This window comes from Rattus norvegicus, chromosome X, assembly GCF_036323735.1.
Source record: "Rattus norvegicus strain BN/NHsdMcwi chromosome X, GRCr8, whole genome shotgun sequence".
In the NCBI taxonomy this organism is placed as follows: domain Eukaryota; kingdom Metazoa; phylum Chordata; class Mammalia; order Rodentia; family Muridae; genus Rattus; species Rattus norvegicus.
Window position 1 is genome coordinate 17852968 of NC_086039.1, and position 12578 is coordinate 17865545.

At 42.1% G+C, this 12578-nt stretch overlaps 1 protein-coding gene across 1 annotated transcript in view; it reads left to right on the top strand.

Annotated features, from left to right (window-relative positions):
* The first annotated feature begins 4292 nt into the window (after nt 1-4292).
* Nucleotides 4293-12578, top strand: part of Clcn5 (chloride voltage-gated channel 5) — a 154585-nt gene continuing 146299 nt past the window's right edge. Inside the window, exons 1-2 of the mRNA NM_001414393.1 lie at nt 4293-4500; nt 6704-6863. Of these exons, the coding sequence (NP_001401322.1) occupies nt 6848-6863 (16 nt within the window). The 5' untranslated portion in view covers nt 4293-4500; nt 6704-6847. The remainder of the gene's footprint in view (nt 4501-6703; nt 6864-12578) is intronic.

Consider the following 12578-nt stretch of genomic DNA (forward strand, 5'->3'; position numbering starts at 1 on the left):
CATATACTCTTAAAGAAAACAGACTCTCCCTCCTTCAGTTTGTCATGGTGCCTTGGTCAGGGGTGAGCACACACTCAGGAACCCCTTCCTATCCCATATTGAAATGTCGCACGGCTTGATTTTGTGTGGGTCTTATGTAGGCCGTCACAACGGTTGTGATTGGCTGAGTGTGGGGACCGTGTCGTGTTCAGAAGATACTGTTTTACTCTGGTCTTCCCCAGGCTTTTTCTGCCTCCCTTTCTCTGAGCCTTGATGGGCATCAAGGATGTGTATGTGTGCACATGTGTGTGCACATGTATGTTCTATAGACATCCTCTTTCTGTCTGAGCCTTCTCTCCCTGATATTTGTTTTCTGCACTTTGACCAGTTCTTTCTGCACAAAACACTGTCCCCTCACAAAGAAACTTTTCTGAAGATGTTTGAGAGTGGTGCTAATTTTATGGGCAGACAGATGCTTTGGAAGGCAGTTAGGTACTGTGTCCATTTAAGCAGAATAAAAGTGGTAGTTCATTATATAATCCAAACGGGCCTGGAACTCAGGATCATCCTGCTTTTGTATGCAAAGGAGTGGGGTTACAGGAATGAGTAACCACATCCAGCCCACAATCTATAGCTTTTAAAGAAACCATTAACTGCTTTATTAGCACCACAATTGAATTTCTTTGTTTAGAAAAAAAATAGACATTTATATCTCCCCACAAATATTTCCTCTTAAATCTAGGGACCTTAATCAAGGAGCCTTCCTCTTCCTCCTACTCCTTATTACCCCCCCACCCCAACCCCTACCCTCCCACCCCCATCACCATTATCATTGTCATCTTCATTAATAATAGGTAACATTTATTAAGTGCTTAATTTATTATAAACGGTCCACATTATTAATACATTTAAGCATGAGATATCATTTTACTACTCAGAAACCTGAAGAGTGAAAAACCTGGTAACTCAAAAAGAAAAAAAAGAAAAAGAAAGAAAAAAAAGAAAGAAAAAAGGAAAAACAGCTAATATGTCTCTATGCCTCCGGCTGTCACGACATTTTTCTTTTTTTAACTCACAAAAGATGAAGTGTGTGTGTGTGTGTGTGTGTGTGTGTGTGTGTGTGTGTGTGTGGTGTGCGTCTGTGTGTGTGTAGGCATTGGATTGGGTGTGTTTAAATGTTGGAGCCCTCCAAGCTGTTGGCGGTCAGTGGCGACACCCAGTGGCCATTTTCATGTATTGCAACCCCATCATAATCTTTGCGACTCCAGGCCTCTCAAATAATCCTACATTTCAAGCAAAGACTCATGTCTTCGAGGAATAAATTTGCTTACGATCACCCTGCCCTTTTTCATACTCCTTTATCAGAGAAGACGCTTTTTATCCTTACTTTTATTATAGTTCAGGGGGGGTCTCGGTGGGGGCCCTTCTGATCAGTCCACAAGTGAACTCTTGTTTTTCTATCCTGCAGTGTTGTGGGAAAAGAAAGAAAAGACAGAAAAGAGAAACTTCTCAAACAAAATCGCCCCTGATTTCTGTGCTTAAGGAAGAGTTCTAACAAAAGGATTGCCTTGTTCAAACGTTTTAACTATTGGGCATATTGGTAAAGTGCATAATTAAGGGAAGCCTGTCCGTGTGTACAACACACACACACACACACACACACACACACACACACACACACGTCAAAGCAAACATCCTCAAATTTTCCTCCATTTGTCTCTGAATTAAGTACAAATGTTTGTCCAGCATTCACAGTCCTTCCAATTTAGTCTCATTCCCCTCTTCTATTCATACTACTCCCAACCTCTGTGCTTTGATCTGCTGTAGTGTGAATAACCATGGTGGTTTAAAAATTCCCTTCGTTCTCTCCAATCACAAGCTAGCAGAATCTTTGCTGTCTGCCACGTGTAATCATCCATTAGTATTGCCATCAATAAATCACCCCATTTGTGTGGAGAGCATATGTGCAGCTGGCTCATAGAAGAAGCTTTGATTTGGGGCTCAGGTATAGATCCAGATAAAGCCTATCTGGATTCAACATTTCATATCTACTCCAGGGTTCCCAAGGATGCAGAACTCTGGATTCTTTTCACAGTTCAGATCCTTCCAGGGGAGATCCTGTGATAACTCTGCCTTGGTTTGAGCTTATCGAAGTATGGCTTTAAAAAAAATCATCTGAAGTTTAGTCTTCTCCCACGACCCTACCTTTTGTCTTCATGACATGACCATGTTTGTTTCCCTGTTAGGTTTTGTATTAAAACAAGCCAAAATCTTGATTGTGTTTGATTATAGATTTATATCTGGAAGCTTTACATGGGTTGGCCCAAGATACAGGCTTTGTATTTCAAACCTTTAGTTTGTCCAAAGTAGCCATTCAAAATTCATTGCGCATACATGGCCTTACCCAACTTTGGTCCCTGCATGTTAACAATGCTGATCTGCCCAGTTTCTGATCCAATGTGAAACCTGCACCACAGGAGGGAATTTTATACCTGATACTGTAACTCCATGTCTGGGGAGCCCATAGGTCCTTGGGTAGAACCTGGCATTTTAATTTAGCTCAATGATTGACTTCCAATGCTAGTGTTTATAGCTACAGATCTGGGCTGTTCTCAACTTTGGTCAGGGGAGCTTCTTTTTGCCATGGGCAGCAAAGACTCATAACCGGTCAAAGTTCTGAGAAGAGGCTGAGTGCTCAGCCCTGAGTCTAAATGACAGAATTCTCAACCTTAGTCCTAATTAGGCCCAAGGGCCATCTTACACGAGGAGATTGAAAGAATGCAGGAGCTGGAGCATTCAGAGGAGGGCTGTAAAATACTGTCTTTTGTACACAAGGTCTTTGAACTCAAGAATAAGACCAAGCCACCAACATTCCCACAGAGATGGGAGAGATGATACCCAGGCTCTGTTTCTTACTGAGATGCCATTGGTAGTTGATAGCTTTCTGGGGAGAAAGAATCACTTTTCTTTGAGGGTGTGGCCTCTGATAGGTTTTTTCTTTTCTGTTGAAGGGTCCTACATGCTAGCAAATATGGGCAACACTAACTGGATTTATTGGGTTAATAAAACAAGGAATTTTAAATTAGGAGGGGAGGTGTTGGGGGAATTTGGGTTTCTTGAGGAGAACTGGAGGGGGCAAATGGAAGCATATAGGATTATAGTTTATTGTATGCACGTATGAACTTCTCGAAGAAAAAAAAAAGCCTAGGGGTGTGGCACAGGACTACAATCTCAGCTCTTGGGAGGCAGAGCAACTGAATACCTGTGATCTCAAGGCCAGCTTAGTCTACATAGTGTGTTTCAGGCATCCAGGGATAGTGAGGCCCTGTTGCAAGAAAGTTGAGAAAAAAATACTGTTTACTCTAGCAGATTCTGAATTTGAGTACTTGTTGATGATGCGGATTCCAATCTTAGTTCTTCCAACAAATTAATTCGCTGCACTCTTTGTGTAGCCTGCTCATTCTTTACAAGGATAGGATATTTCTTCTAATTGTTTGAAATGGCTTTGGAGACGGAGAGACTTCAGTTGGAATCTGAACTTCATTTTGTGTTTTGTTTGTCCGTTTTTGAGACAGTGCCCTGCCTTGAAACTTGCTGTATAGCCTAGGGTGACCTCGGACTGATTCTCCTACCTCCAACCCCTAAATTGGAGGATTAGGATTAGGAGTATGTGTCAGCTTGAGTTTTCGCTTGGTAATGATTAAATTGGCGATAATATCGATAAATAACTGCAATATAGATTTCCCTGTATGAGATTAAATTGGCCCCTGCAAGCATCACCATATTTGATCACTCTTTCTATTGCTACTACAGTGTGAGATCGGAAAAGCTATGCGACCTTTCTGTGCCTCTGTATTTTTACGAGGGAAAATAAACAACGATACATTCTTCGTGAGTTCTTGTGATCATTAAATGCAACGAATAAAGAAGGTATAGTAAGCCAGAACAATGCCTGGTATCTAGGAGGCTAAATATGTGGTCTGATGTCATTAGTATTATATTTCTACTATTACGCTGTGGTCAAGATGCTCAGGATAAACAGTTTGTTCTAAAGACAAAAGCAAAACCAAGGTAGGCAATCTGCAAACAATGGAACCGAATGGAGCTGTGCTTTTCTCCAAATGCAACTGACACGCCCCGCACTTGGGTTGGATCCGCCCAGTCCTCATTAAATATGGCTGCAAGCCTGGCTACCCTATTGCGGTTGCGCATGCCGAAGCTCCTCCCAGCAGCAGCTTCTTGGCCGCGTTTTCCCCCCGGGCTGGGCCGAGGTGCCTGGAGAGGGCCCTCCGTGGCGCGCATGCGCAGACTCCGTCTTGGCAGAGCTAATACTCCAAGGCGCCTGTCACATGAGCCTCGCTCCCGCTCCGCTCCCCCTCCTCCCGGCTGGGCTGTGTGAATGAAGCTCCGCCGGCTACGTGGGGCGCTAGCTCTACTCGCCGTGTGGAACGCCAGAGCCGACTGAGCGCGCTGCCCACCGCCGGTGGACACGGGCTCCGCGGCGCTGGACCCCGGTGACAGGTAAAGGCAAACGGGCTTTCCTTCCCCAACACGTCCTTCCCAGGTCGCCGGCCGCCGGCCCACCCGAGGAGCCCCCCTGGTACAACGAGCAGGGAAGAGCGCTCGTCTGCCACCGCGGTCCCCGGAGCTGGCGTTCCCTGCCCGGCCGCCACCGAAGGAGGTGGACAGGCTGGTTCCTGCCAGAGCGGGGCGGCATCTCCTCGGCAGCCCAGCCCAGTTCTGGGATCAGGGTCCCCAGGCTGCCGATCGAAGTTTCCTTGCCAAGCGGCGCCAAGCCCGCCCAGCTTTGAAAGCTGGGAGCTTGGCTGCCCGCGTCGCTTCTCCAGAAGACAGGGCTGGGGCGGCGTTCGCTGGGAAAGCGCAGCAGAGGCCAGGTTCTGCTCGCTCCTGCTTTGGACCTGCCACAGGTTTCGAGGGGTTCTTAGTGAGGTGCAGTCCAGAGGGCCTGGGCGAAGAAGTTGGTCTGCGTTTTCCCCCTTTGCCGCCCAATGCGCTTAGCTGCTGCTTCCAGACATTGGAGCCCCGCGTTCCAGCGCCTTTACTAGTAATGGAAAGAAAGCTTTAGCTTAACTTTGACGCGCTTTTTACCTTTAGGAACGTTTCAGAACGAAACAGTTGCCTGAAGTTGGACGTGTGTCGGTGTGATAACGTCAGTGGAAGTTGCACCGAGTAAATGAGGGGAAAGCCAGAAGGTGAAGCATTAAAAGCCAGGGAGATTCTGCTTTACACATACTTCATAAATCTATTAGTAATTTCCCGGGTTTAATTTCAGAGCTGTTAAATTTCCCCTTGTTCCACGACGCACTGCACTGATCAGTACTTCTGTAACAGTAAGCAAAATGGGGTGGGGGGCAAACTTAAACTGTGCCATGTTTCAGATAACTCACTTTTTCCTGGGGGAATTCATCCTCAGAGTTTAAGTTTTTTAAGCACTCTTTTTCTTGGATTTCAGGAGCCTTTCCCCATCCAAAGCCAGATCTTTGTTGGAGTTTTGAGGACTGGTGCACACATGAACCTTTTTGTTCTTTAAAGAAAAAGAGGTCACTAAAGAGGGCCAACACTCTTCTCAAACTAGTATTAGCCTTGAGCGTTAGGGCTTTAGCTTTTCCACTTCACAGTTGCACACGTTGGTTCTGTAAAAATCAATAGAAATAGAAATTCGCCTCAGGCCAAAAAGGTGAGGGCCTTTCTAGAAAAAATGCAAATTAGCTTTTATGCTATAAAGTATTTAAAAACTTGTTTAAATGGACAAAGTGCTTAATGTATGAAACTTACACACCAAACTAAGGCCAGTAGTCACACCTGTTAGTTTTTTCCTTTGCTTTCTAACTCCTTTCATATAACTGGAAACAGCATTAAGATTGAATTTAAAGATTCAAATTTTATCAGTATGGTTTCGCGTGTATGCATGTGCTTGTGGGTGGGGGCGCAGTTTTCCATAGTCAGTTCTTTCTTTCCATTTCTACTTGGAGTCCAGGGACTGAACTTAGGCTGGGACACCAAGCTCTTTTTAACGGAGATGCTTTCTCAACAGCTTTGAATTTGAAAATGTATTACCGGGAGTTAGCTAAGTTACTTTGATTGTATTAATATTAATATTCTAGTTGTATGTTCTTCTTTGTCCTTGACTCATTCCCTCACTATACAAACAATATAATATGTTCACTATAGGAATTTTGCAAAGCGAGGAAAATACAAAATAAAGGGGAAAGGAAGACCCACCTCCCCATGGGTGTCATCAGTTCTTACTTTTTATTACACTCCCTTTTTTATATGTAAGATTTATTTTAACACTTTATTCACAGAGTCTGTTCTCTTTTCTACTGATGTCTTCATGTAACCCTGAATCTTCATGGGCAGAAGAAGAATTCATTCACCGGAGTGTGGAACTTTAAGATACAAAGCACAATGGCTATCACAATTTATCTCAACCAACCCCTTACTCATCCCTTAATGAGTGTCCAGCCTCATTTACTGAAGTCCCAGATTCATACAGAACCCTACAGCAGTGAATGACAGTGTTAACTGGTGATAGATCTGTACTCTCGCACCAGCAATACTGCCGTGAAGGGGTGAGGGGAACTTGACACTGTGTATGGTGTCTTTCAAAGAGAGGTTCAGAGGGGCTCAGGGTCTCATTTTCAAGAATTTGAAATTCTTTGTCTTCTTTGGTGATTTTCATTCTTCTGTTTTACATTTTCAGGTTTGGGGCCTTAGAATCTTGCAGAAAGCAGAACCACACAGTTGCATCTCCACTTATACCCTCCTTTAAGTCCCCCTCCAAAACTGGGGGTGCCTCTGGAAAGCTCTGAGCCTGTTACCTAGCTTGGGAGAAGATAGGTACAAGATGGCCATGTGGCAGGGTAAGAAATTAACACTTATTCCTCTAACTGGTTTTTCCTCCTGCTGTCTTCCACCCCCACCGCACCCCCAGAGCTATGACTGCCAGCCAGCTGTTTCTTTAATTTAACCCTTTCTTTACTAGGACAATGCACATTTATGTAAGAGAAGCTGTTGTTAGCTCGAATATTCATATGATTCTAAAGTGGATGTTAATGGCGAATCAGACAAATATTATACCAGAAGCATTGAAAAGAATTTCCTTCAATTAAACATGTATTCCTGGGGATTATATGGAAGGAGAGATACATTTTTCCCAATTTGTGGTTTTCATTTATTTCAAGCAAATTTGTATTGTAAGATTCTTGAAAGTAGGGGGAGACACACTTAGTTGCCTCTCAAGCTTCCTCTTCTTAATGAAGACATCTTTTGGGTTTTGGCAGTTGAAAGGCTCATTGAATCTTATGTTTATATTTTGGTGGCAGAAGGAAGATACTGATTTTCATATTATAACGTACCCAAGAGCCAAGCTCAACAATGTTTTCGGTGATAAATTATATCTCTTGTTGTGGATTCTATCTCATGCAAAGTTGTTATTTTTAGTGAGGTTGGGCGTCAGTCTTCAGAATGTTCCGGATTTTTATTAGAATCCAATCTTATGATGACCACAGAAGAAATGTGGGTTTAAGAATTAATTGATAGAAACTACGGAACTGTGTCTGTGACGCACAAAAGGTTCAGGACCACTTATACGAAATAGAGTAAAAAAAAAATAGCTTCAATGTCTGTGAATGTTCAGAAGCCAGAGATGCCTGTGGGGTTAATGAGTCTTTTCAAAATATTCTCTTGAGTTCGTGATTTAAAACACGCACATACCCAAACGTTACACAGTTTTGATATACCTGGATGGACAGTTTAAATGGGATTTGGATTGTATGCTGGCTTTGATGGGTATTTATCATAAACAGTGAGAAGGCTCAGTGGGTAGAGGTGTTTGCTACCAAGACAGACATCTTGAGTTCTGTCCCCGAGGTCCATGTGATGGAAGGAGGCAACAGATTCTCATGAATTGTTCTCTGGCCTCCTCATCTATGACATGTGGCGCGCGCGCGCGCGTGTGTGTGTGTGTATTCGTGCAGTTAAATCCTAAGAAATTCTTTTCATTCACCAAACAGAATAGAGACAGGAGTAAAGCGGAGAAGCTTGGCGGGTTCCTTATGATCTGGGAAAGACAGACTTATGAATAAACTGTGTCACATTAAGTATTACCATAGGGAGAGGTGTAAAATGAGATGCAAGCCTAGAGAAAAAGCATGGTGAACTTTGAGGTTTGAGCTGCTCTAAAAGTGAGTAGGAGTTGGCCATATGGATACGTGAGGGAATCGCGTTCTAGGCAGACAACGTGGCACTGTTCAGGAACTTCAGCTTGCTTTGTTTGCCTGGTGTGAGAGGAATCAAGGAAGGGAGTTGGAGGCCAGAAAATAAAGGACCCTATATGTTCTAGGAAGGCTTTTTATACTCTATCCTGGAGACAAAGGTTCTAAACAGGGAAGTAACTTAAGCAGATTTGGTTTCAGAAAGATTACTTTGGCCGCAGTGCTGAGCTGAGGTGGTGTTTGAGACCGTAAAAGGCTGCACTCATTACTTTTCTGAAGTAGTGGTTAAGGGGACAGATAGCGAGGGTCTGGGAAGAGAAGCAAGGGCAAAGAGGTTGGAAAGAATGTGGTGAGCTCCTGCATGCTGTATGACGGGACTGAAGAACTGACCCTGGACTGACGGCCAGCTTGGGTATGGGAGCTAGAGGTGTCGTTCTCTGAGATGGGAAACATGAGAGGTGGCCGAAGGGGATGCTAGACGCCACTGTGCTAAACTTTTGACCTCCTTGGCTCCTTTTGATTCCTTTGGGCTGTCAGGTTGATGTTTCAAAGGCATTTTTGAAAAAGGATCCAGCCTGGAGTGCGTGCGGGTGGCGACTGACTGATTTGTTCCTGGTGATGCGCAGGAAGTTTGTCGTTTTCCTCTACAGTTGTGCTGATGGTTGTTAACGATGTCTTATTTGACTGTAAAATAGTGCCATGTTTAACGATTAACAATTATTCATAAATAAAATGCCCTATTTTCTTAGCAACATATCTTATGACCTGAGGCTCTGCAGTGTGCTCTGCTTAACTTTACATGGACGGAAACCTCATTTGGTTGGTTGCTTGTTAAGAGGGAAGTGTTCTACATAATTGAGCACTTAGGATCACTGTAGTTTATTGGCTGGTTTGGGGCAACTTTTAAGGGGAAAATGGTAGTTTTAAAGTGAGCCACGTGAATCTGGATTGAAGTCCTGGCTCTATCTATCACTCGTTAGCTGTGCGACTTTGGACAGTTTGAGCCGTCTGTGATTCATGGTCTCCACTGTAAAATGAGCATGAGAAAAGAACTCACTGTATAGGCTTGTGAAGATGAACTGAGTTATATGTGAAGCACTTAATACTATATTAAAATCATGAGACACTTAGAATTTAATTTAGTGTGTAAAAGTATTCATAATTTAGTAATGTAATAGCAATGACTACTATCACCTGCTATTACTATTGTTTTTTTTTTTTTTTACTGGAAACACTGTAATTTTATTTATTTATTTATTTATTTTTTATTAACTTGAGTATTTCTTATATACGTTTTTTTTTCTTTTTTCTTTTTTTCGGAGCTGGGGACCGAACCCAGGGCCTTGCGCTTGCTAGGCAAGCGCTCTACCGCTGAGCTAAATCCCCAGCCCCATTATTGTTTTACCTTAGTTGTCTCTGGCCATATAATAGTCTGTGTGGCTCTAAAGGTAAAGGTTTACATCGGAAGAGATTCTTAGGAAACAAGTAACTCCATCATAGAGTCTAGCATGCCCAAGGTCGGCTAGGTATTGGTTGAATGAATGACAGGACTTGAATTCAGTCTAAGGATTCTTTATTCCATTGTTCTTTTCCTGGGTTTATGGAAGAGGGAATGTGTGAGTCTGTCCTCAGTTCAAGGAAGCTTTTGCATTAATTTCTGGAGGCAATTAGTTGGGAAATTTTAAGAGTTAAAAACCTCAAATCCGAGCGCTTGCCTAGGAAGCGCAAGGCCCTGGGTTCGGTCCCCAGCTCCGAAAAACAAAAAACAAAAAACAAAAAACAAAAGAACCAAAAAAAAAAAAACCTCAAATCCTCCTGGGTTGGTTTTTTTTTGGGGGGGGGGTCATTGTTGACCGATTCTTCATTGAACATCTGATCAGAATTCATGTACCTCTTCAACATGGTCAGTGTTACTATTTTGAACTCACTCAATGGAATCCTCTAATACATAGTCTGGCTACTTTAAACAGAATATACAGAGGGTGCATTCATATTTCTGATAACTGAAACTCAGTATTAAAAACATCAGAGGGTTTTGGTCTAATGATTAAGAAAACACCAAAGAGGAGAGTAGCTAGTTTGAAGTCATAAGGAGACTCCCGTTAGTTACTTATAACAAGTCTTTACTGAACTCAAGTAATATACTGGATAGTCTTCTGGGCCCTACAGATGCAGAGTCTAGGAGAACAGCTTCAGACTGTGCTCTCCTGGAATTTACCAACTAGGATAAAGGTAACATTCCAAATTAATAGTTTAGTTAACAAATGTGACAAAGCAATTTGGAAAAAGATATATATATATATATATATATATATATATATATATATACACACACACACACACACACACACACACACACACACACACACACACACATACACACACACATTTAGAAGGATTAAAATAGTTTTTAGTACTAAAGGATGGAGGCTATAAAAATTTTCTGTCCTTTAAAACATATTTCTGCTCAGGTCTCACCCCCCCCCCATTGGAATATTGGAATTCAGTCCTAAGATCCCAGCATTTAAAGGATCCTTGTGAACAATTCTGATGTCTAATCTTGTTTGAGAACTGCTGCACTAAGTAATTAAAAGTTAAATGAGAGTGAAATGATAAAAGAACTAAAAAATAGGGAATGACATAATCTCGAGGTACATATTTATATGCATAATGGCAAAGGTAGATTTAATAAAGAAAAAGATTAATATCATTAGTTATGTAACAATTTAAAGCTTCTGCACATACCACAAATAAAGTTAATGAGAAAATTAAGAAGAATTGCAATGAGGTTCATTGTATTTTACACAGGAAGAAGAAACATGTGACTATTTTACTAGAAAGGCATGCTATGGATGCGGGAAATATGTACAGAGAAACACGTAAAAGGAGAAATTCAAGTGCCAGTAAACACGAAAAGCCTCCTATCTTGGTACTTGAGAAAGAAAGGGGAATTAGAATAGCATGCAATTTTCTCCAGTATAATTTTGCAAAGATTAAAAAAGAATGGTAGAACTCAGAGTTGGTAAAAACTTGAGGAAGCAGCTGTTCTCACACATGTCTCCTGAGAATGTCAATGGAGAAATACTTTTAAAATGTCGACATTTTGAATGGGTAGTTAATTTTCTTTTTCCTCTTCTCCTATCTTCCTCCCTCCCTCCCTCCCTCCCTCCCTCCCTCCCTCCCTCCCTCCCTCCCTCCCTCCCTCCCTCCGTCTCTTTCTCTTTCTCTCTCCAGGATTTCTCTGTGTAGCCCTGGCCCTGGCTGTCCTAGAACTCTGTGGACCAGGCTGGGCTCAAACTCCTTAATCCTCCTTCTCCACCTGGAGAGTAGTTAACTTTTTTTTTAGTTTATCCTAAAGAAAGAGTTAAGTATGGTGCTCCAAGGATATCTGAATCAAGATATTAACTGTAGCGTTTTCTGCATTGTGAAAATTGGTGACATTTGTATTCTATTACAGTCATACAGTAGAATAGTATTGTAGTTCCTAAAAGTGATAGTGCTCTACTTATTGACTTAGAAATTGATTTATGATATAGTGTTACATGGGGTGAAAAGATTTCAAATGATTAATAGTTAAAAGTCTGGCCCATTGTGTTTATTAGTATTTCTCAACTTCACACTCAGTAAAATATTAATGGATAAGATAGTAGCTAACATAATAGTTCTCATCTCCTGTGCTCATTAGTATCATCATGGATTAAAAAACTTTAAATTGGTGCTGGAGCGATAACTCAGCATTTAAGAGCACAGGCTGCTCTTCCAGTGGACCTGGGTTTGATTCCCAGCAACCACATGGTGACTGACAGCCATCCTGACACTCTCTTCTGGTTTCTGAGGGCACTGCACAAATGTGGTACACAAATGAACATGCAGGCCAAATGACCAGGTACATAAAATAAAATGTCGTCAGGCCAATTAAAGCTGATTCTCTCCAGGTGTTATGTCATATGCCTTAAATCCTGGGATTTGAGAGGCAGAGACAAAGCCTGCCGGTCTACTCTAGTGACTTCCAGGCCAGTCAAGGCCACATTGTGAGACGATGTCTTAAAAAAAATCTGATTCTCTTGGAATGGGTGGAGATTAATTAGTATTTTTAAAGCCCCCCCCAGCTCCATGATTTCAATGTGCAATGAAATTCGAGTATCACTAAGTAGTGGTTGAGAGGGTTAAATAGGAAAAGTAACTGTTTCACATATGGGTTCAATGTATAATAACTATTATTGTTGGGGTTTTAAATTATTAATAGTGTGATCCCATTTTAGTGTATTTTTTTCGTGTGAAGCCAGGCATAGTGGAACACTTCTATAATCTCAGCACTTTGGCAGCTAGGCAGGACGATTTCAAAGACAGCCTGAACTATGT